Source organism: Primulina eburnea, chromosome 12 (genome assembly GCF_022965805.1).
Source record: "Primulina eburnea isolate SZY01 chromosome 12, ASM2296580v1, whole genome shotgun sequence".
NCBI lineage: Eukaryota > Viridiplantae > Streptophyta > Magnoliopsida > Lamiales > Gesneriaceae > Primulina > Primulina eburnea.
The window spans coordinates 8,910,038-8,934,024 of NC_133112.1; the positions used below are offsets into that span (position 1 = coordinate 8,910,038).

Below are 23,987 nucleotides of genomic sequence, written 5' to 3' on the forward strand. Positions count from 1 at the left end.
CAATTTCATCCCAACTCTTTCCGGATCATGGCTTCGGTTTTTGTTCTCTTCCGTACGCATGATCTGGTAATAAATTCCAAAGTTCTGCATTATTTCTTTATTTGTAGATTAGGAGATAATGCCTTTTCCCTTTCTGCCCGGCTTAATGCCCGCTTTCTTGATGACATCCCTTCCTCTCAAAAGGGGTGGAAAGGAAGATATTTTTTCATTCGTCTCCCGGGTTCTCTTGATTGTTCAACCGAGTTCCTCCCTTCTCTTCCTCAACAGCCAGAACTTCCTCAGGCGTACAAATCTGAAGAATTTTATATCCGAAGCCTCGCCTTGGTAGAGGGTAGAAAGTTTTCTTCCTCCGTCCTTATTGCCTAAGAGCATCTGGTTACTTATCATTTAAGTGCCCGGGTTGAGGACCCGATTGACCAAGTGATTGATGAAGTTGCTGACTCGGGCCTTCAACCCGGTAACTTCCCTTTATATGTTATGCGATTCTTCCCTGGCTTTGTATTTGCATTTGGATTTTACCCTTTCCTGCTCTTTATGCAGATTTAATGGAAGAGGCTTTTGCCAAAAGATGGGCAGCCGAGAAGGCGGCCAAAGAAAGGAGGATGGCGGCTCGGAAGGCTGCAGCAGAAAAAAGGGCTGAGGAGGTGGTAGCTCGGACAAAGAAGGTGTCCCGGGCAGAAGTTGAACAGAAGAGAGCGGCGCCCGCCTCTCGGGAAGAAGAAGAGGACCTCCTGCCCCTCCGCTAGAGACAGAAAAGAGTTGCGACCACCCCGGTTTTGACTCTTAGCGAAGATGAACAAGTGGGAGACCAGGCTTTCTCCCAAGCGAATCAAACGTTTTCTCTTCCGCCTACTGATCAGACGCCCCTCCATAAGCCCTCCCAGGAGTCCTCCCAGGAGCTTCTTCCAGAATCTTTCCAAGGGCCCTTGCCAGGGCCCCTCCTCCCTTCGCAGCCCAGCGGGTCTGTCTTCTCCACTGAAGGAGCCTCCCGGGTCGGGGCAGACTTCCTTAAGCAAATGCTCCTTCCTACTGATCAGGCCTTCCTGAAGAGCATGCCGCCAACCCCTCGATGCCTGGATGGTTTGAACAAGCTTCTGGCTGTAAGCTTCTTTCTTCCCCTCTCTTCTCTTTTTTTTTTTTTTTATTACCTTGCCAACCCTGCCTTCTCTTTGAAAAATAGGGTGCACATATGTTAATGTCAGCCTATGAAGAGGTGTCCTCCTTAGCCAACCACCAGGCTCCCCAACTCCGGGTCTTCCAAGAGACGCACAAGCTTATTCAAGCGGAGCTTGCTCAATTGAAGGGATTCCATTCAGAGACAGTGGCAACCCTTCAAGGTTCTCTGGAGTCTGCTCAGGCGGAGCTGGCCAAAGCCCGGGAGGAATTAAATGAAAGTCATATCAGGGAGGAAACTCTTCAAAAGCATCAATCGATTCTTGATCGCAAGAACGCCTCCCTGATGGATGCCGTAGAAGAACAAATGTCCCGGGCTGAAAGAGCAGAGAAGGCTCTAGCCGAGTCTGAGCGCCAAAAAGAGCAACTGCGGACTTCCTTCCTGGAATCCTCAGAATTCAAGGCGGCCGTTGAGGATCGAGCCTATCCTTTCTTTAAGACCGGCTTCAAAAGATGCCTTCAACAATTCCAGGAAGCCGAGCTTATCCCCAAGGATAGAGCCAACTTTCCAGACTTCGGGCTAGCCATTGCATCCCTTGCAGGAGCCGGGGTGGGAGACAATGAAGGTACATCCGAAGAGGAGGAAGGGGAGGAACCTGCAGAGGAGGAAAAGCAGGAGAAGTCTGTAGAGGGGGAGGAAGAAGAAAAACCTGGAGAGGGAGAAGCAGAGCAAATAGAGAAGCCGACAGAGGAGGAGAAAAAGCCAGAAACCAGCCATGTTGATATAGAATAGGCTTGTAATCTTTTTATTTTTAAGTTCATTCTCTGTCTTCGGGCTTCGTAGTAATGCGATTTTTTCTTTCCTTTTATCCTTCTTTGCAATATTTATAAAAATTCAGCATTCGATCCTTATATGATCAGGATATTCTTGTTCTAGCAAATCTCACAATTTTACAAGTGTTGAGAACTAACCAAGATACCAAATTATGTGAACGGGTATTAGCCTTCCACACTTTAAATGGATATCTGTGATGTAAATGCTTGGAACGAACGGACACTTAACAGGATGTAGCGCCCTGGGTTTATGAAGAGCTAAGGTGCGGAACCTTAGGCCGGGGAACAGGTCCCGGGACTTTGGAATGGTCGAGGTACGGAGCCCCGAGCCAGGGAGTAGTACCATGGGCTTATGTAAGACTAAGGTGCGGAACCTTAGGCCGGGGAACAGGTCCCGGGACTTTGGAATGGTCGAGGTACGGAGCCCCGAGCCAGGGAGTAGTACCCTGGGCTTATGTAAGACTAAGGTGCGGAACCTTAGGCCGGGGAACAGGTCCCGGGATTTTGGAATGGTCGAGGTACGGAGCCCCGAGCCAGGGAGTAGTATACTGGGCTTATGTCTCCTCAGTTTTACGCAATATCACTTACAGTAGGCAAAAATATTAGGAAAACGATCCTTTATTATTTCTTCAAAGTGAAAATTACATCTGTACATTGGCTAAGCATAATATTTCTTCAAATGAAGTACATTCCAAGGTCTCTTAAGAAGTTTACCCTGAGCATCCTCCAGGTAAAAAGATCCTGAACTGACTCTCCTAATGATTTTGTAAGGCCCCTCCCATCGAGCCTCGAGCTTGCCCACGTCTCCAGCTGGATTAACCTTCTTCATCACCAGGTCCCCTATCTGCAAGTCTCGAACTCGGACCCTTTTGTTGTAGGATTTCATGACCCGGTTTCGATATGCCTCCATCCGGACCATGGCTTGATCCCTCTTTTCCTCTAATAGATCCAGTTCCAACGCACGGCTATCCTCATTGTTGCTCGGGTAAGATTCTACCCGGGCAGATGTTTGACCGATCTCAACAGGAAGGATGGCCTCAGATCCATATACCAGGCTGAACGGAGTTTCTTGAGTAGGTGCCCGGGGAGTAGTCCTGTATGCCCATAGTACACTAGACAATTCTTCTACCCAATCCTTTCCTTTGCCTTGTAGTCTGGTCTTTAAAGCCTGCACAATGATTCTGTTTACAACTTCTGTCTGCCCATTGGCCTGAGGGTACGCAACAGAAGTGAAGGACTGGGTGATCTTCATTTCCCGGCACCAAGACGTTATTTCCTTTCCTTGAAACTGTCTCCCATTATCCGAGATCAATCGCCGGGGTATGCCGAAGCGACATACTATATTCTTCCATAAGAATTTCAGAACCTCTTGCTCGGTGATTTTAGCCAAAGGCTCGGCTTCCACCCATTTAGAGAAATAATCCACAGCCACCAACAAGAATTTTTTCTGAGCCCGAGCAACCGGAAATGGGCCGACTATATCCATACCCCATTGGTCAAAAGGACAAGATGCCCAAATAGGCTTCATAGGAGTGGCTGGGCTGTGTTGAAAGTTTGAATGATGTTGACACCCTTCACAAGTATGGACCACCCGAGCCGAATCATGGTGAAGAGTCGGCCACCAGAACCCGGCTAGCATCGCTTTCCGAGCTAAAGATGTTCCCCCCAAATGTTCACCACAGCATCCTTCATGAATCTCTTGAAGAACATAAATCACTTCCTTCCCGCTCAAACACTTCAATAATGGTCCCTGGAATGATCTCCTGTATAAGATATTATTTAAGAGAACAAACCTGGGGGCTTGTCTTTTTATTTTCTGTGCTCGAGCTTTCTCCTCGGGCAATTCATTGTCCCGGATGAATTTGATCAGAGGGGTCATCCAAGAATCCTCGGGTATTGTCAACATTTCCTCTTCTTCAATAGTTAAAACTGCTCGGGAAACAAATAAAACTTCTCGGGTGCTGTCTTCCGACAAAGAAGCAGCCATTTTTGCTAGGGCATCAGCCTCTCCATTTTCTTCTCGGGGTATCTGTTCGATGCTCCAATCCACAAATACGACTGCCTGGGCTTTGATGAGATGCAAATATTTGAGCATTTTGTCGTCCTTGACCTCATACACGCCCTTGATCTGCTGAGTAATCAACTGTGAATCGGAATACAATATAATCCTAGCCGCTCCAATTTCTCGGGCAGCTCGGATGCCGGCTAGAACAGCCTCATATTCTGCTTCATTGTTTGTTACCCGGGAACCAATTTTGACTGCCAATTTAATCTTCTCTCCCGATGGGGAGATTATCACGACTCCGACTCCACATCCAACCAGGCAAGAAGCCCCATCTACAAACACCCTCCATCTCTCTTCCTCAGCAGGTTGAATTATCTCAGATAGGAAATCGGATAAAGCCTGCGCTTTTATGGCCAACCGGGGCTTATACTCAATATCGTATTCCCCCAATTTCACATTCCATTTGATCATCCGCCCGGATACTTCAGAGTGAGTCATAATTCTTCCAAGCGGGCTGTTAGTAAGAACGATAATAGGATGCGATAGAAAATAAGGCCGCAATTTCCGGGCAGTCACAACTAAAGCCAGGGCCATCTTCTCCACTTCACTATACCGCAGCTCGGGACCTCTTAGGGCGTGACTGACATAATAGACAGGCTTTTGATCCGAGCTTTCTTCCTTTATTAAGACAGAACTGACAGCATATTCAGTAGTGGATAAATAAACAAACAACTTATCCCCGGGCTCAGGCTTTACCAGAACTGGAAGCTCGGCTAGATGCTTTTTAAGATCTTGGAAAGCCTGCTCGCACTTGTCATCCCATCCGAACTTTTGGGCTTTTCTGAGAACCTGAAAGAAAGGATAACTTCTGTGGGCTGACCGAGATATAAACCGAGATAGAGAGGCAATCCTCCCGGTCAGCTTCTGCACTTCTTTGACAGATCGGGGAGAAGGCATACATAAGACGGACTTCACTTTTTCTTGGTTGACCTCGATCCCCCGCTCTGTCACTATAAAGCCCAAGAACTTACCACTCTTGACTCCGAAAATACATTTAGCAGGATTGAGCTTGACTCCATAAGATGTCAGAGTGGTAAAGGTTTCTTCCAAATCAGCAATAAAATCCATCACCTCTTTTGACTTTCCCAGAATATCATTCACATAAACCTCCAGATTCCTTCCCAGCTGCTTCTCAAAGACTTTATCCATTAAACGCTGATATGTGGCCCCTGCATTTTTTAACCCGAAAAGCATCACAACATAACAAAATGTACCTCCCGAGGTGATAAAACTGGCCTTGTCTTGATCTTTTTTGCCAAGGGAATTTGATGATATCCCTGATAGGCATCCATGAAACTGAGCAGCTCGAAGCCTGAGGTGGAATCCACCAACTGGTCAATCCGGGGCAATGGGTAATGATCCTTGGGACAAGCTTTATTGAGGTCCCGAAAATCAACACACATCCTCCATTTCCCGACGGCTTTGGGTACCAGCACCACATTCGAGAGCCATGTAGGAAATTGTATCTCCCGGATGTGGCCGGCTTGCAGCAACTCTTTCACCTGTTCATCAATAACTTTGTCTTTCTCGGGATCAAAGTGTCTCTTCTTCTGTTTGATCGGGTGAGCTCCCGGGAGAATGTTTAATTGATGCTCAGATATCAGGGGTGAAATCCCTGTTAGTTCCTGCTGGGACCAGGCAAACACATGAATATTAGTCTTTAAACATTTAAGTAAACTGACCCGGGTGGATATATCGAGGTCTCGGGCCACCCGGATCTGTCGGCCTGGTCCTATCTCCACAGCTTCCTGCTCTTCCTCTGCACAAAGTGAACTTCTCCTTTCTCTACTCCGCCCTTCCAAATTTCCTCCACCCTGGGTTTCTTCCCCTCCTTTTTCGACTTGCCCTGATCTGCCCGGATACCTTCCACATAACATTTTCGGGAAGAGGGTTGATCTCCACGAACTTCTCCCACCTGGCTTCCCACTGGAAACTTGATCTTCTGGTGATAAGTAGATACTACTGCCCTCAACTCATTCATGGCCAGCCTCCCCAGAATGATATTGTAAGATGATGGGGAGTCCACCACTGTGAAGGTGGTCATGACCGTTTTCTTGATGTCCCGAGAGCCTAGAGTGAGCGGCAGAACAATTTCTCCCTCTGGGTAAACCGCATGTCCAGCAAAACCAAAAAGGGCAGTCTCCACAGCTTCCAACTTAAACCCTTGCAAATCCATCTGCACTAAGGCATCTTTGAAAATCACATTGACTGAACTGCCGGAATCCACAAAGACTCTCAGAATGTCGTAATTGGCCACCCGGGCTTGGATAACCAAAGCATCATTGTGGGGCATGTTTATTCCCTTTAGGTCTTCCGGGCCAAAGCTGATCACGGCCTCGTTCCTCCTAGATCCTTCCACCTCCAGACACTCCCGCCTACTTCTTGATTTCCTGGCCCGATTTGAATCTCCATCGGTGGATCCTCCCGATATCATCTTAATCAGTCCAGCAGCAGGGGACGAAGGGCTCCTCTTCTCAGGTTCTGGCTCCCTCTTCCTACCCATATGGTTTCCCGGGTTGTTTCTTGAGTCTACTCGAGCATGAGATACTGGTGGCCGGGGGGTCCAAGGTGGACCTCTCGACCTTTTGGTGTACCGGTCGTGCCCCTGATTGGTGGGTGGGACATAACTTCTTTTCAAAACTTTACAATTCTCGGTGCTATGCTGGTACACACCATGCCTGGTGCAAAATCCACTTTTCTCGGGTTGGGACAGCTGATGACTGGGAGCCGGATCCCTACTGCATTCCTGCACTTCTCTTTCACGGATAATTTTCAAAGGCACATGCGGGGAAAAGTGCCCTGGATTACCCCGCCGTGGTCCCCTCTCCTTGGGCTTAGGTGCCCGGTCCCCTCTTTCCTTCCTGATGGCTTCCTTCTTTTGTTTCTGGGCTTCCTCCATATTGATATACTTCTCTGCCCGAGACAGCAAATCCTCAAAATCTTTAGGCACTTTTTTCGTTAATGACTTGAAAAACTCACTCTCTTTTAAGCCTTGAATGAAGGTAGTAGTTTTTGTCTCTGCAGCACAAGTTGGCACATCCAAAGCCACTTTGTTAAACCTTTTGATATACATCCTCAAACTTTCCTCCGGCCCCTGTCTCACCTCGAACAAACTGAAAGCAGTTTTCTTATACTTCTTACTGCTGCTGAAATGGTGTAAGAAGGCTTTCTGAAAATCCTCAAATGATTTAATACTCAATGGAGCCAACCCATCAAACCATCTCTGAGCTGAGTCCACCAGCGTAGTCAAAAACACTTTACACTTGATCATATCGGTGTAACAGTGCAGCATAGCCATATTCTCGAACCTGGCCAAGTGTTCTTCCGGGTCCTCATTTCCATCATACGCCCTTACTTTAGCAGATTTAAAGTTTCCAGGAAGAGGTTCCCGGATGATAGCCTCAGCAAACGGGCGTCCTTTGACAAACGTCCGAGAAGAACCACGATTTTCCAGCTGTCCTTCCAGGACTTTCATTTTCTGCCTTAACTCCAACATCTCCTCGACCATCGTTGGCGACTTAGATCCGGCAGAGGATTCCTCCACTTCTCCCCTCTTCTCTTCCTCCCTCAGTTCCTGCTGCTGCTCTTGCTCTTTCTCTGGTTCCTTCTCGAGTGGTATATCACGGTGGGAAGCTTCCCGCCTAGCCATAGCTCTCTCTACGGCTTCATTAATGCGTTTATCAAACTCCGCTGGAGTCATAGTGAAAAGATCGGGAGGAGCGTCCTCTTGTCTTGAATGATTCGCGTCAACTCCCTGGACCCGAGAAGTGTTCTGGTTAGTTTTCCTCGTGTGAGCCATATCAACGCCTTAGTCTCAAGATTTCCCACAGACGGCGCCAATGATGTGATCCGGGCGAAATGAACGAGCAGGGTTAGGTGCTCCACCGGGTCAAATCAAGAATTTATAATATTGTTTAGGGAAATGAATAAGGTAGATGGCTTCCCCAGTGACCTGCAAACAATGAAAGGAACTCGTGAATGGGCGTCGGGGGGATATCCGGCGTGACCACTCCGATGCTTAAGTCAGCAGGGTTATCAAAGAAGAAAACTTGAGTAATATGTATGAATGCTTGAGCATGAAGAGATCTTAGATCCCTCAAATGTCAACGATACCTGCTATTTGAAGAGAAGCTAGGGTTACCTTGATGCGCGTGCTCACCTACTACTTGTACCCTCGGACGTTGACGGCCTGTCGGGTCCCTTTCTTCCCGATAGCTTCGTGGGTACTCCAAGAATAAGGGACGTTGACTGCATGTCCAGTCCCTTTCTTCTCCATATTTTCGGGGATACGTTCAGACGAAAGACGTTGACTTCCCGCCCAGTCGCTTTCTTCCCTACAATCTATAAGATCCTCTAAGTAAGTTACTCGAGTATTGAGCCCTCGGCTTTAGCATGAAAGCCCGGTCCCTAGTTGCCCGGGAGGTAAGTAAATACCCGGCCATGCATGAAGCGCCCAGTCGTGTAGGTAATAATCGCCCTCCCGGTTTCTATATGGGCTACTCAATGAAACTTCCCGGGTCATCCATGACCCGGGCCGCCAATGATGTGATCCGGGCGAAATGAACGAGCAGGGTTAGTGCTCCACCGGGTCAAATCAAGAATTTATAATATTGTTTAGGGAAATGAATAAGGTAGATGGCTTCCCCAGTGACCTGCAAACAATGAAAGGAACTCGTGAATGGGCGCCGGGGGGATATCCGGCGTGACCACTCCGATGCTTAAGTCAGCAGGGTTATCAAAGAAGAAAACTTGAGTAATATGTATGAATGCTTGAGCATGAAGAGATCTTAGATCCCTCAAATGTCAACGATACCTGCTATTTGAAGAGAAGCTAGGGTTACCTTGATGCGCGTGCTCACCTACTACTTGTACCCTCGGACGTTGACGGCCTGTCGGGTCCCTTTCTTCCCGATAGCTTCGTGGGTACTCCAAGAATAAGGGACGTTGACTGCATGTCCAGTCCCTTTCTTCTCCATATTTTCGGGGATACGTTCAGGCGAAAGACGTTGACTTCCCGCCCAGTCGCTTTCTTCCCTACAATCTATAAGATCCTCTAAGTAAGTTACTCGAGTATTGAGCCCTCGGCTTTAGCATGAAAGCCCGGTCCCTAGTTGCCCGGGAGGTAAGTAAATACACGGCCATGCATGAAGCGCCCAGTCGTGTAGGTAATAATCGCCCTCCCGGTTTCTATATGGGCTACTCAATGAAACTTCCCGGGTCATACATGACCCGGGCCCTTATAGGGGTATCACCATGGAAGATCCAGAAAAAATGTTATCATTTGATCGTTGTCGATAAGTGAAAAAAATAAAATTATAGGCTAGACTAAGGTGCATGATAATGCATGCACTAACCACTGAAAAAGTGTATGAAAGCCATATAGAATGGGTCGTTGCGAACGTCAACTTTTCAAGAAGTCTGCAATGTTGTAAATGTCTCACATCAAATATTAAAACATAATAAATAGTAACTTCTTATGAACCCCTAGGGTGGGTCGTTGCGAACGATAACTTAGTTTTATGACATAAAAAATTGAGACAAATGAGGGTTTTGAACAAATTGTTCTTTATTTTGGAATCTCATGGCTGTGATCATCAAATGATTTGTGCTCACTTCCGGCCCAACCCAATTTCGTTTAGCCCTAATCAATCTCAAAAAATAATAATCGTTTTCCCGCTCAGACAGCTCTCAATTTCCAACCCCTCTTTTTTCTTTTTCTTTTTCCTATTTTCATATTCGCAGGCAAAAAATTTATGTCTTATTTCCATGTTTAGATAATAATGCATAATTATATATAGAAATTGTGTACATAATTTTGGTTCCTTAAAATCATACACCGGAAACATGAATTAATGGTAAGCTTTGGGGTACTTAGTTTGATTTATGGAATGCATAAAAATTGAATTTGAAACTTATTAATTTTTTTTAATAAAAGTTAAATAATCATAATATTTTGAAAATATAACTGTTAAATATATAAACTTAGTTTGTTACCTCATTGACTCCTACTATTATTTTTTTACCGTTAAAATTTAAATAAATTAATTCATTTCAAATTTGTTTGAACTAACCGAACCATTAAGAACCAGAACTAAAACCATATTCAAGTGGTTTGTGTCCAAGATGGGAACATTCGGTTTTATAATTGTGGTCAGACCTACTCGTACAACCTTTTACTCAAATTATTGCCTTGAATCTTCACTAAGCTTTGATCATCAGGATGCTCTGTTTAACTCCCAGAGTTTGGCATGAGTAAGGAGGATGCAGTGTTGAATGATGAAGAAAGAAATACAAGATGCATCTTTGTATATCATACTGAGTTTTGCAGTCCTCGCAATTCAACTCCTTTTACACCAGCATACCAGTATTCGAAGTTAGTTTCATTTCTTTTGAGTAAAATTTTGGATCTCTTGGATTTTAGTGCCGCATGGTATTCTTTGTTCCTCGTTTCACTCATTCTTCTTTCTGGTTATATAGCCTTGAAAAGGATGTGTCAAAAGCTTGGTTCCCTTCTGGAAAATACTTCCTGTCCCCTGAACCTGGTCTCCCCTGTGTACCACCATTTCTAACTGTTAGAGTAGGTGTTCGATAAGGCAACTTGTGGCTAAGGTTTTATTGACTCTAATGTACAACAATCTTTATTTTAATAATATTTTATGATTTTAATCATATTATGACATTTACTTTATATGTATACCCATCCAAGCTGCATAGATAAAGTCTTTGAATATACAATAAGTACCATGAGGTCTGCCTTTCAACGTAAGATCATGAAACTCATTAGGAAGTCTACTGTATATTCTAAATCGGTTTCTAGTTGATTCGGTCGCCTACAACAAGGATAAAGTCGCTCGAGCTTGAGACTAGAATCTGTGATGAAAACTTCATGTTTCATTGACAAGGGCATGGAGAGGTCTATTCACACAGATGGATGATCATATCATGATGCACTGAACAACCCTCCCTCGGATTTTCCAAGTGGTTATCACTTATCAAGTGCAATAGTCTACAGTTATAGTTGTACACCATTAGTCCTTTGACCCGGGACAATATGGAGGCTCTGCGTATTAACATGCACTTTGACTCGTTTACCGATTCCACTGAGGGACTGTTAAGAAATTATTATTCCTAAGAATTTTGGTGTATGACAAAAACAAGACAACACGAAAACAACTGATGTTTATATATGTGACACATATCAGTTCAACCGTCCAGCTCAACAGATGGAATATCTTTATAACCGGATAAAGCTCAAAGAAGTCTCAACCGCTTATTTCAAATCACTGGCAAATAAGAGATGATCCTCCTCAGAACCAGATCATTAAAGAGAACCATTTATTGCTCAAAGACATTCTCTGACCGGCTTAATACATTCAAAGTATTACACCGCCTTGAAGTCAACGTATATGTACATCATTTCCAAGAATGATCCGCATTTATGTCTCTATCCCAGAAAAGGAAGACCAAGTATAGACTTCAAGTTCTGATGCTAAAAACAGTTACCATAAAATGAACTCCACAAGAAAAGCGCTTCAGAACTATTATGAGCAAAAGGAACATTAAATGCGCTTATTGAAGAATAGTTAATGCTCATAAAGACGACATCAACACATTTATTCATAAGATCGGGTTAAAGTTGTGTTGTTCTTCCCGACCGTTAAGAAGATCGTGCATATTAACGGAGGAGTGTGCTAGCCCCAAAAACAACTCTCGATTGACAACTAAAACTCTCGTTGCTTGCATACACAAAGATCTCATAGCGCTATCAAAAGCCTACACACTTCATCGTTCTTTCAGCACGCTTTGAACATAATTACATTCGATCATCTAAGAATCAATTTCGTGCTACTCAAACCAAACTGATTGTTCATATCAGTAATCTTTTGGTTATTTGATTTAGTTTTGGTGTCTGGTGAATTAAGTGTTATTAAATATCCAATAGTGTAAAGTGATCACTAAGAATTCCAAAACAGACAGTGTGATAAGTCCTAATTAGAGTGGGCTATTGCAAAAAGTTTGTAAAGCCAAAGCCTTTTAGTGGAAACCTTCCTAAGAAAGAAGAAGGGGTGACGTAGGCGTATTCATTCTCCAAACATCCATAAAAATCTTGTGTCACTTTACTTATCGCAAGCGCTTGTTTTTCCAGTCTCTAATTGTTGATTAATTGTTAACGTATTTAAAGTTTCTATTGGAGATTGTGAACCGGTTTCCGCACTTAATAGTGGTTCACATTTCCAACCGTTTGAGAAGAATTTTCAACCGCCTAAAAACGATTGAAATAAACATTTTAAAGAAGAAAATTTGAAAGAGTTCATTCACCCCCTCCCCCTCTAAACTCTTTCCCGATCCTAACAAGTGTTATCAGAGTGGGGTTCTCTCAAACACTGATATCTCTTAAACACGTATGGCATCTTTCAACAAGATTCTGATATTTTCTAAATAAGATTATGTGGCTGGAAAATTCGTATGCAGGCACACTTAGCAGCCCAAGATGACGATATGTGATACATTATCACTGATGGGCCAATGAGAATCCTAAAAGTGAATACAACTACTACCACAACCGAAGGTGCTCCTCAGATGGTAGAAAAGTACAAAGCAGAATGGACAGCTAAGGAAAAAAAGAAGGAAAATCTGGACAATGTTGTAAAAGACATCCTCTACAAGACTTTGGACAAAAATATGTTTGCCAAAATCAAGACCTGCACTACTGCTAAGGAAATATGGGAAAAGCTCACTCAATTATGTGAAGGCAACGATCAGACAAAAGAAAACAAGTTAACTGTTGCCATCCAAAAGTTCGACAACGTAAAAATGAAGCCAGGAGAAACTTTAGCAGAATTTGACGAACGATTCAGCGGTATTATTATCGAAATCATTTCATTAGGAAAAGAATATTCTAACTGAGAAATTGCTTTGAAGGTTATGCGAGCTCTTCCCAGATAATGGGACGTGAAAACCATAGCAATGGGAAAATCTAGAGATTTGAACAAACTGGAACTTCATGATCTCTTCGCCGACTTTAAAGTGTAAGAGTTCGAGCTTGGAATACGAATTGAAAAAGATCCATCCACCTCCCAACAAACAAAGGCCTTGGCAGCTACTACAGTGACTCTTCCGGTCGAAGAGTTCACAAGTAATGAATAGGCCGAGCAATTAAGCAATGAAGCCATGTCTTTATTTGTTAAAAAATTCAGCAAATTCATGCGTAAGAATCAATCACAGGTGAATAAACCTCACTTCAACAAGGACCATACTGATGATGGTCAAGCTTGTTTTAACAGTGGAAAGAAAGGACACTTTATTGCAGAATGCAACAGGCCAAGAAAAGATGAAAAGAGATCAAGTGACAAAAGACGAGTCAAAGAAAACAAGAGATTTATCAAAAAGAAGAATCAGCGAGTCTTAGTTGCAGAAGAAGATCAAGGCAAATGGGCTGAATCAGAATCAGAAAAATCGATTTTTGAAGAATCATCAAGTGAAAGCGAAGATGAGAAAGTAGAGTGTCTCATGGCCAAAGAAGATCAAGAATCTACCGATGAAATTGCATTTGACTTTAACTCTGATGAATTCACACGAGAAGATCTTGTCACTGCACTTCACGACATGGTAAATGAGTTTAAGAGGCTATCACAGCAGTTCAATGAAGCAAAAAAAGAAAAACAAAACTTGGAAAAAAAAGTTAACTATCTCTAGTTGTTCGCAGCAAAAAGAGGTTGACAGTTGGATAGTAAAGTTAAGTCTGTTAACGGCTGAGAACGATGACCTGCGAAGATTGTTCCATGCCACGTTAAAAGAAAATAAACAGTTGATAAATACAATCAACACTTGGAAGAAGTCCTCTGTTTCTCTTAACAAGATGCAAGAAATGCAGAAACTAGCTGGAGATAGAACCAGACTATGCTATAGCATTAATGAATGCGAAGATTGTTCCATGCTCTCTTTCTCTTGGGATGAAAAGAACAAACTGCCGGATATCTTACCAAAAGATAAAGGCGAGGCCACCTATAATATTAAAAGAGATCTGGCATCATTTCTCGAGAAATACATTAGAGATTCGGAGGTAAAAATTATTTACCAAGAAATTGATTAAATACACATAACAAAATTTAGTAATTTAATATTTTTCACAACTAATTTTTAGTTTAGAAACATTTTGAGTATCGAGTCTTTTTTGTAATTTGTTTTAGGCTTTGTCGAATGTGATTGAAATAAATGTTGAATTTATAGGGTTAAAGAGTATAATTGAATTAACATGCCAAAATTTAGTTACCCTATGATTAGCCAAGAAAGTACGAGAGAATGGATTTATCATTGCGGTACATACTTTGCTATTTTATTTGCGATATAAGCATATATACTTCGGGGATCGATTCTGTATCCTACCATTCCCTACAAGTCATTCGGCTTTAAGTAATTTATTTTTGCTTTATTCAGTTGATTTTATATATCTGTAAACGATACACATATAAATTAGGAAATTCTCGAACAAAATAAAAAATGCAGGCATTGGGTTCCTTTCCCTTACACAAAGCCAAGTAATCAGACAATAATCTTTCCCGTAAAAATTGTTCTTGAACTCTTCCTAGTTTCTCACTCCTACAAGCAGTCACTCATCTTCTTAAACATTCACTCTGTTCCATTTCTCTTCTCCACTCGATCCATTCCATTTCTCTTCTATCTTCTCAACTTAGCCATCCAACAATCATGAGTTCTATATTTTCTAACATTCACGCACTCCCAGTGATTGTCGGCCACCTCTTTTTACCACAGCTAAAACAACCGTCACAACCCCCGACAAATGCTTGCTGTAAACAACTACACAAAAAATACCACCAAAATATTTTCGCTCTCTTGGGATGAAATAAATAAATTGCCAGATATCTTACTAAAAGATAAAGGCGAGGCCGCCTACAATATTAAAAGAGATCCAACATCCTTCCTCGAGAAATACATTAGGGATTCGGAGGTAAAATTTATTTACCAAAAAATGGATTAAACACACATAAAAAAATTAGTAATTTAAGATTTTCACAACTTATTTTTTTTTTTTACATTTTGAGTATCGAGTCATTTTTGTAATTTGTTTTGGGTTTTTTCGAATGTGATTGAAATAAATGTTGAATTTATAGGGTTAAAGAGTATAATTGAATTAACATGCCAAAATTTAGTTACCCTATGATTAGCCAAGAAAGTACGAGAGAATGGATTTATCATTGCGGTACATTCTTTGCTATTTTATTTGCGATATAAGCATATATACTTCGGGGATCGATTTTGTATCCTACCATTCCCTACAAGTCATTCGGCTTTAAGTAATTTATTTTTGCTTTATTCAGTTGATTTTATATATCTGTAAACGATACACATATAAATTAGGAAATTCTCGAACAAAATAAAAAATGCAGGCATTGGGTTCCTTTCCCTTACACAAAGCCAAGTAATCAGACAATAATCTTTCCCGTAAAATTTGATCTTGAACTCTTCCTAGTTTCTCACTCCTACAAGCAGTCACTCATCTTCTTAAACATTAACTCTGTTCCATTTCTCTTTTCCACTCGATCCATTCCATTTCTCTTCTATCTTCTCAACTTAACCATCGTACAATCATGAGTTCTATATTTTATAACATTCACGCACTCCCAGTGATTGTCGGCCACCTCTTTTTACCACCGCTAAAACAACCGTCACGACCCTCGACAAATTCTTGCTGTAAACAACTACACAAAAAATGCCACCAAAATATTTTCGCTCTCTTGGGATGAAGTGAACAAATTGCCAGATATCTTACTAAAAGATAAAGGCGAGGCCGCCTACAATATTAAAAGAGATCCAACATCCTTCCTCGAGAAATACATTAGGGATTCGGAGGTAAAATTTATTTACCAAAAAATGGATTAGACACACATAAAAAAATTTAGTAATTTAAGATTTTCACAACTGATTTTTTTTTTTTACATTTTGAGTATCGAGTCATTTTTGTATTTTGTTTTGGGCTTTATCGAATGTGATTGAAATAAATGTTGAATTTATAGGGTTAAAGAGTATAATTGAATTAAAATGCAAAAATTTAGTTACCCTATGATTAGTCAAGAAAGTACGAGAGAATGGATTTATCATTGCGGTACATTCTTTGCCATTTTATTTGCGATATAAGCATATATACTTCGGGGATCGATTCTGTATCCTACCATTCCCTACAAGTCATTCGGCTTTAAGTAATTTATTTTTGCTTTATTCAGTTGATTTTATATATCTGTAAACGATACACATATAAATTAGGAAATTCTCGAACAAAATAAAAAATGCAGGCATTGGGTTCCTTTCCCTTACACAAAGCCAAGTAATCAGACAATAATCTTTCCCGTAAAATTTGATCTTGAACTCTTCCTAGTTTCTCACTCCTACAAGCAGTCACTCATCTTCTTAAACAATCACTCTGTTCCATTTCTCTTCTTCACTCGATCCATTCCATTTCTCTTCTATCTTCTCAACTTAACCATCCTACAATCATGAGTTTTATATTTTCTAACATTCATGCACTCTCAGTGATTGTCGGCCACCTCTTTTTACCACCGCTAAAACAACCGTCACGGCCCCCGACAAATGCTTGCTGTAAACAACTACATAAAAAATACCACCAAAATATTTTCGCTCTCTTGGGATGAAATGAACAAATTGCCAGATATCTTACTAAAAGATAAAGGCGAAGCCGTCTACAATATTAAAGGAGATCCAACATCCTTCCTCGAGAAATACATTAGGGATTCGGAGGTAAAATTTATTTACCAAAAAATGCATTAAACACACATAAAAAAATTTATTAATTTAAGATTTTCACAACTGATTTTTTTTTTTTTTTTTACATTTTGAGTATTGAGTCATTTTTGTATTTTGTTTTGGGCTTTATCGAATGTGATTGAAATAAATGTTGAATTTATAGGGTTAAAGAGTATAATTGAATTAACATGACAAAATTTAGTTACCCTATGATTAGCCAAGAAAGTACGAGAGAATGGATTTATCATTGCGGTACATGCTTTGCTATTTTATTTGTGATATAAGCATATATACTTCGGGGATCGATTATGTATCCTACCATTCCCTACAAGTCATTCGGCTTTAAGTAATTTATTTTTGCTTTATTCAGTTGATTTTATATATCTGTAAACGATACACATATAAATTAGGAAATTCTCGAACAAAATAAAAAATGCAGGCATTGGGTTCCTTTCCCTTACACAAAGCCAAGTAATCAGACAATAATCTTTCCCGTAAAAGTTGATCTTGAACTCTTCCTAGTTTCTCACTCCTACAAGCAGTCACTCATCTTCTTAAACATTCACTCTGTTCCATTTCTCTTCTCCACTCGATCGATTCCATTTCTGTTCTATCTTCTCAACTTAACCATCCTACAATCATGAGTTCTATATTTTCTAATATTCACGCACTCCCAGTGATTGTCGGCCACCTCTTTTTACCACCGCTAAAACAACCGTCACGACCCTCGACAAATGCTTGCTGTAAACAACTACACAAAAAATACCACCAAAATCTTTTCGCTCTCTTGGGATGAAAAGAACAAGCTGCCGAATATCTTACCAAAAGATAAAGGCGAGACCCCCTACAATATTAAAAGAGATCCGGAATCTTTCCTCGAGAAATATATTAGGGATTCGGTGGTAATATTTATTTACCAAGAAATGGATTAAACACACATAAAAAAAGTTAGTAATTTAATATTTTCACAACTTATTTTTATTTTAGAAACATTTTGAGTATCGAGTCTTTTTTGTACTTTGTTTTGGGCTTTATCGAATGTGATTGAAAGAAATGTTGAATTTATAGTATTAAAGAGTATAAATAAATTGTGAGTTTATAGTACTGCGGTATTATGCTTCTTGTAGCTAGTAGTCTATGTGTAGAACATCTGAGAGCGGAAAACATAAAATCACATTTTAAAAAAAACATTATATATATAATTGCATGCATTTACCATATTTTTCTGTATATATATGCCAAGTTTGCCACTAATTAGCATTTCTACAAATAATTCCTCGTTAATTTCTTCCTAGATCTCATTTATGACAATTCAAAATACTTACTTAATTCTCTTGGTCGTTGATGTGATTTTTTTTAAGGGGTCATAAATATTTTATGGATATATATGAACATAAATTATTATTGTTTTTGCTCGTAAAGCATGAGATGAAGGATTAATATTACAATTACAAATATGTTATATCAGCATATATCGCATATATTTTAATGTGTTTTTTTTAAAGGGCACTATGTACTAGACCTACTTTGATCACTGATCTAGGACTGCTTTTTTTACCCATTATTTGTTGATATTTAATAGAGGAGCTAACTTTAGTGTAATATTCACTATATACTCGTGATGTCTTTTTCATTCACTAATATCATAATTGAAGAAACTTTTATATATCCAAACTCTTGACTCTGGATTACGCCAGAGGAGTACTGTAAACAGATTATAAAGCCAAAAGTTAAAAGCAGAATGGTGAATTAACTTTAAACTTCCCCGCATCTTTACTCGAAGACGCATATTTCCTTCTGGATGTCAGAAGGGGAAGTCTTTGATTTATGCTTCGACATTAATTAAAATGGAATGCCAAACTAGGGTCGGGATACAGAATCAATATATTTATTACTCGACAAATTTATTATTGCAGTACATAATGTCCATTAAATGACATCAAAACATTCCTACAAAAATGCGTAAATGTTGATAAAAGAACATGTGGATATTCCAACGAAGATGAAGTTAGTTGATTTAATTATTAATGTTACTTTTGTATTAAATGAGTGTCTTTCACATATGGTCATTTTCTATGTTATACGGCCATATATTTTTGTAATGAGATATCATATATATTTTTGTTCTTTCAGATAATTTGAACTCTTATGAGAATAACTCATGAGTTGAAGGAACTCAATCTGTGCTTAATATTTGTTCAGATCGTAGTAATCTTTTTCTGACTGATACATCCACAAACAATGGTATGAGAACTAATAAGTTCCAATTTGAGAGATCCATTGATGAGTCTCTTTGTGATGGGGAGATTAATAATCACTATATACCTGTGATGTCTTTTTCCTTCATTAACATCAGTGATAATATTTAAATATGAAAAATTGAAAGAGAAGTTGATTAATATACCAAAAATCATATTTATTTTTATTAATTTCGGACTTTTAAGTGTTTTATTTTTATTTTTTCATAAATAAAATATAAATTCAATAATCCTCAAAACACTTATATTCAGAATTGAAGAAACTTTTATATATCCAAACTCCTGCCTCTAGATTACGCCAGTCGAATACTGTAAACAGATTATAAAGCCAAAATTTAAAAGCAGAATGTTAAATTAATTTTAAACTTTAACTTCCCCGCATCTTTAATCGAAGACGCATCTTTCCTTCTGGCTGTCAGAAGGGGAAGTCTTTAATTTCTGCTTCGGTACTAATTAAAATGGAATGCCAAACTAGGGTTGGGATACATGATCAATATATTTATTACTCGACAACTTTATTATTGCAGTACAAAACGTCACATCAAAACATTCCTACAAATCTTATCGATCACGTATAGGGATGGAAATTCTACCCGAACTAGAATTTTAAACTTTAAAATCTTTTAATATTTTAAATTGATCTACCCGAACTAATATCATATTAATCTACAATTATACAAATTTTACATATAATTTTTTTTAAAAAAATTTGTGCCACTCGGGCTAAAGCCCTGGTGTAATTGATTATGGATCTGCCACAGAGGGACATGTTTGCTATTTCTATCTATGTTCCTGAATTTCATCTCCACCCTCATATACGTCTTAATCCCTGCTTTTTCGGTTTCGGATGTAACAAGGGGTTGCTACACGCTCCTTTAAATGTCCTGCATCTCTCTCGTGGTTTAGCGATGTGGAATTTTGCCTAAAAGCCTTCACACCCAATTTCGAGACTCAGCGTCCTCGTTGAGGTTTGCCCCCACCATCACAAACTCACGCAGAATCACTCTGATACCAAATGGCACGGCCCAGCCCACTTGTGATATTGTCTGCTTTGTCCCGAGGCTTCACGGATTTAAAACACGTCACAAGAGGTTGCTACACGCCCATTTAAATGCCCAGCATCTCTCCCGTGGTTTAGCGATGTGAGATTTCGCGTAAGGGCCTTCACCCCCCTTTCGAGACTCAGCTTGCTCGCTGAGGTTTGCCCCACCATCCCAAACTCATGCGGAGTCGCTCTGATACAAAATGTCACACCCAACCCCAATTGTGATATTGTCCACTTTGGCCCGTGGACTCACGAATTTAAAACGTGTCACAAGGGGTTGCTACACTCATTTAAATGCCCAGCATCTTTCCCGTAGTTTAGCAATGTGGGATTTTGCCTAAGGGTCTTCATCCCTACTTTCAGGACTCAGCGTCCTCGCTGAGGTTTGCCCAACCTTCCCAAACTCACGAGGAGTCGCTCTGATACCAAATGTCAGGGCCCAGCCCACTTGCGATATTTTCTGCTTTGGTTCGATGCCTCACGGCTTTAAAACGCGTCACAAAGGGTTGTTACAAGCTCATTTAAATACCCAACATCTCTCCCGTGGTTTGGCGATGTGGGATTTCGTCTAAGGACCTTCTCGACTCGAGGATTCCGAATATTTAATTTGTTTCAAGGTTCAACCACGTTCAAGGTAGATTCGTACGCTGGAAATGAGCACACAGATGGAAATTATCATGATGGAGAATATGATGACAATGAATCTGAAATTGACATATCAGATGTATTTATGAGAAAATGAAGATGGAAAAAAAGATGGGGAAGAAGAGAGAGAGAGGGAGAAGAGGATGGAAAAGAAATGGTGGTGAGAAATAAGATATGTTGCTTATCAAAATATCGATAAATCTTTTCTTAGAATGTTTTGACTGCAAGCACTAGAGCATATGTTTGCTTATAATTGTGAAGCTGCAAATGGTCGATCCGATATTTTAACTTTTAGTTATGTTTTTCTTAAGTTTTTATTAGGAGTGATAAAAGAGTCATGTTATTAATTCTCATTTTGTCCCCTAATGATGATAATGAACAATTTATTGTTTGCTCTTGTTTATGTTTTTAGTTATTCTTTTTTATTATTTGTTTTTTTGTCAAGATGGTAAAAACATAACAAAAATTATAATATTATTTCTAATTTTTTTAAAAAAAAATTTAGTGAGATCATGATCATGGCAGAGATTGTATATATTTCATATGTTTTTTTAAAAAATTTTCGTCAAATTAAATATTTTTGTACTATCATTTTTTATGTTTCGAGGAGAAGCAATCGGGGATGGAGAGATTGTCACGGCCCAGCCACTTGTGATATTGTCCGTTTTGGTCCGTGGCCTCTAGGATTTAAAACGTGTCACAAGGAGTTGCTACATGCTCATTTAAATGTCCATAATCTCCCAGTGATTTAGCGATGCGGAATTTCGCTTAAGGGCCTTCACCCCCACCCCTCTTTCGGGGCTCATCGTCCTCGCATAGGTTTGCCCCACCATACCAAACTCACGCGGTGTCGCTCTGAGACCAAATGTCACGGTTCAGTCCACTTGTGATATTTTTCGCTTTGGCCCGAGGCCTCACGGCTTTAAAACAAGTCACAATTGGTTGCTACACGGTCATTTAAATGTCCTGCATCTCTCCCGTGGTTTAACGATGTTAGATTTTGCCTAAAAGCTACACACCCCCTTTCGGGACGCTGAGGTTTGCCCCACCATCCCAAACTCACGCGCAGTCACTTTGATACCAAATGTCACGGCCCAACCCATTTGTGATATTGTCCGCTTTGTCCAAGGCCTCATAAATTTAAAACGCATAACAAGATGTTGCTACACGGTCATTTAAATGTCTTGCATCTCTCCTGTGGTTTAACGATGTTGGATTTTGCCTAAAAGCCTACACACCCCCTTTCGGGACTCATCGTCCTCGCTGAGGTTTGTCCCACCATCCCAAACTCACGCGCAGTCACTTTGATACCAAATGTCACGGCCCAACCCATTTGTGATATTGTCCGCTTTGTCCAAGGCCTCATAAATTTAAACGCATCACAAGGGGTTGCTACACGCTCATTTAAATGCCCAACATCTCTCCCGTGGTTTAGTAATGTGGGATTTCGCCTACGGGCCTTCACTCCTCTTTTTGGGACTCAGCGTCCTCGCAGAGGTCTGCCCCACCATACCAAACTCACGCGGAGTTGCTCTGATACGAAATGTCACGGCCTAGCCCACTTGTGTTATTTTTCGTATTGGCCCGAGGCCTCACGGCTTTAAAACAAGTCACAATGGGTTGCTACACACTCAATTAAATGCCCTGCATCTCTTTCATGGTTTAGCGATGTGAGATTTTGCTAAAGCCCTTCACACTCCCTTTCGGGACTCAGCGTCATCGCTGAGGTTTGTCTCATCATCCCAAATTTATGCGGAGTCGCTCTGATATCAAATGTCACGGCTTAGCCCACTTGTGATATTGTCTGCTTTGTCCCGACGCCTCAAGGATTTAAAATGCTTCACAAGGGGTTGCTACACGCTAATTTAAATACCCAGCATCTCTCCCGTGGTTTAGCGACATGGGATTTCGTCTAAGGGCCTTCACCCCCCCTTCGGACTCAGAGTACTCGCTGAGGTTTGCTCCATCATTCCAAACTCACGCGAAGTTACTCTGATACCAAATGTCATGGCCCACCCCACTTGTGATATTGTCTGCTTTGCCCCGAGACCTTACGGATTTAAAAGGCGTCACAAATGGTTGCTACACGCTCATTTAAATGCCAATCATCTCTTCCGTGGTTTGGCAATGTAAGATTTTTCCTAAAGGCCTTCACCCCCCCCCCCCCCCCCCCCTTTCGGGACTCCACGTCCTCGCTGAGGTTTACCTTACCATCCTAAACTCAAGCGGAGTCGCTCTGATGCCAAATGTCACGGCACAACCCACTTGTGATAGTGTTCGTTTTGTCCCGAGCCCTCACGGATTTAAAATGAGTCACAAGGGGTCTCTACACGCTCATTTAAATTGCCAGCATCTCTCCCGTGGTTTAGTGATGTGAGATTTCGCCTAAGGGTCCCTTTCGGGACTCAGCGTCCTCGCTTAGATTTGCCCCACCATCCCATTATCACGCGAAGATACTCTCATACCAAATGTCACGGCCCAGCCCACTTGTGATATTGTCCGCTTTGACTCGAGGCCTCACGGATTTAAAACGCGTCAAAAGGTGTTGCTACACGCTCATTTAAATGCACAACATCTCTCCTGTGTTTTAGCGATGTGAGATTTCGTCTATGGGCCTTCACCCCCCTTTCAGGACTCAGCGTCCTCCCGAAGTTTGCCACTTTTTTATTGTCTAATATAACATTCCTTCATGGGTAATCAACTAATCATGGATAATTGTTTTTTCCCTTAAATTGTCAAAGGAAAGAGAGTCGAGTATTTCTTTATTTGTAACGAGAATTTCTATCAACTTTGAAATTTTTCAGTGTCAAAATCTACTAATTATTTGCTTTAACATTATCATTTTGGGTCGCATCATCTCCAAATATTTACCCGGTTTGACGCCTACCTTTTTTAATTGATTCATCATATGAGATGATATATATATATACACGGGAATATAGGCATTTCTGACGTTCCCACACTACCACCTCTCCTCTGCCTAAGCAGACCCGAACCCGAAGGTGAAGTGCTCCGGCCCCTCCACGACCGACCAGGGGATAGCCCACGTACCACTTCCTCCTTCAAAGCCGAGACAAATCCTTGCTTTCTCTCCATAGTCGCAGCAATCTTACAGGTCGGTCCTTGTTTCCAAGTGAAGAAAAGTAAAATGCAGAGTGAGTGGAAAAGGGAAACGAGAAAAGAAAAATGGGAGTAGCGACTTGGAAGGTTTACATATAGTTTGTACACTCACTCAGAAAAAGAAGAA

At 41.0% G+C, this 23,987-nt stretch overlaps 1 protein-coding gene across 1 annotated transcript; it reads left to right on the plus strand.

Annotated features, from left to right (window-relative positions):
• Positions 1 to 486: 486 nt before the first annotated feature.
• LOC140807956 (uncharacterized) lies at positions 487 to 2,115 on the plus strand. The gene is made up of 2 exons (XM_073164918.1): positions 487 to 1,100; positions 1,181 to 2,115. Exons 1-2 carry the CDS (start codon positions 1,017 to 1,019, stop codon positions 1,904 to 1,906), a joined length of 810 nt encoding a protein of 269 aa, XP_073021019.1. The 5' UTR covers positions 487 to 1,016; the 3' UTR covers positions 1,907 to 2,115.
• Positions 2,116 to 23,987: the final 21,872 nt, after the last annotated feature.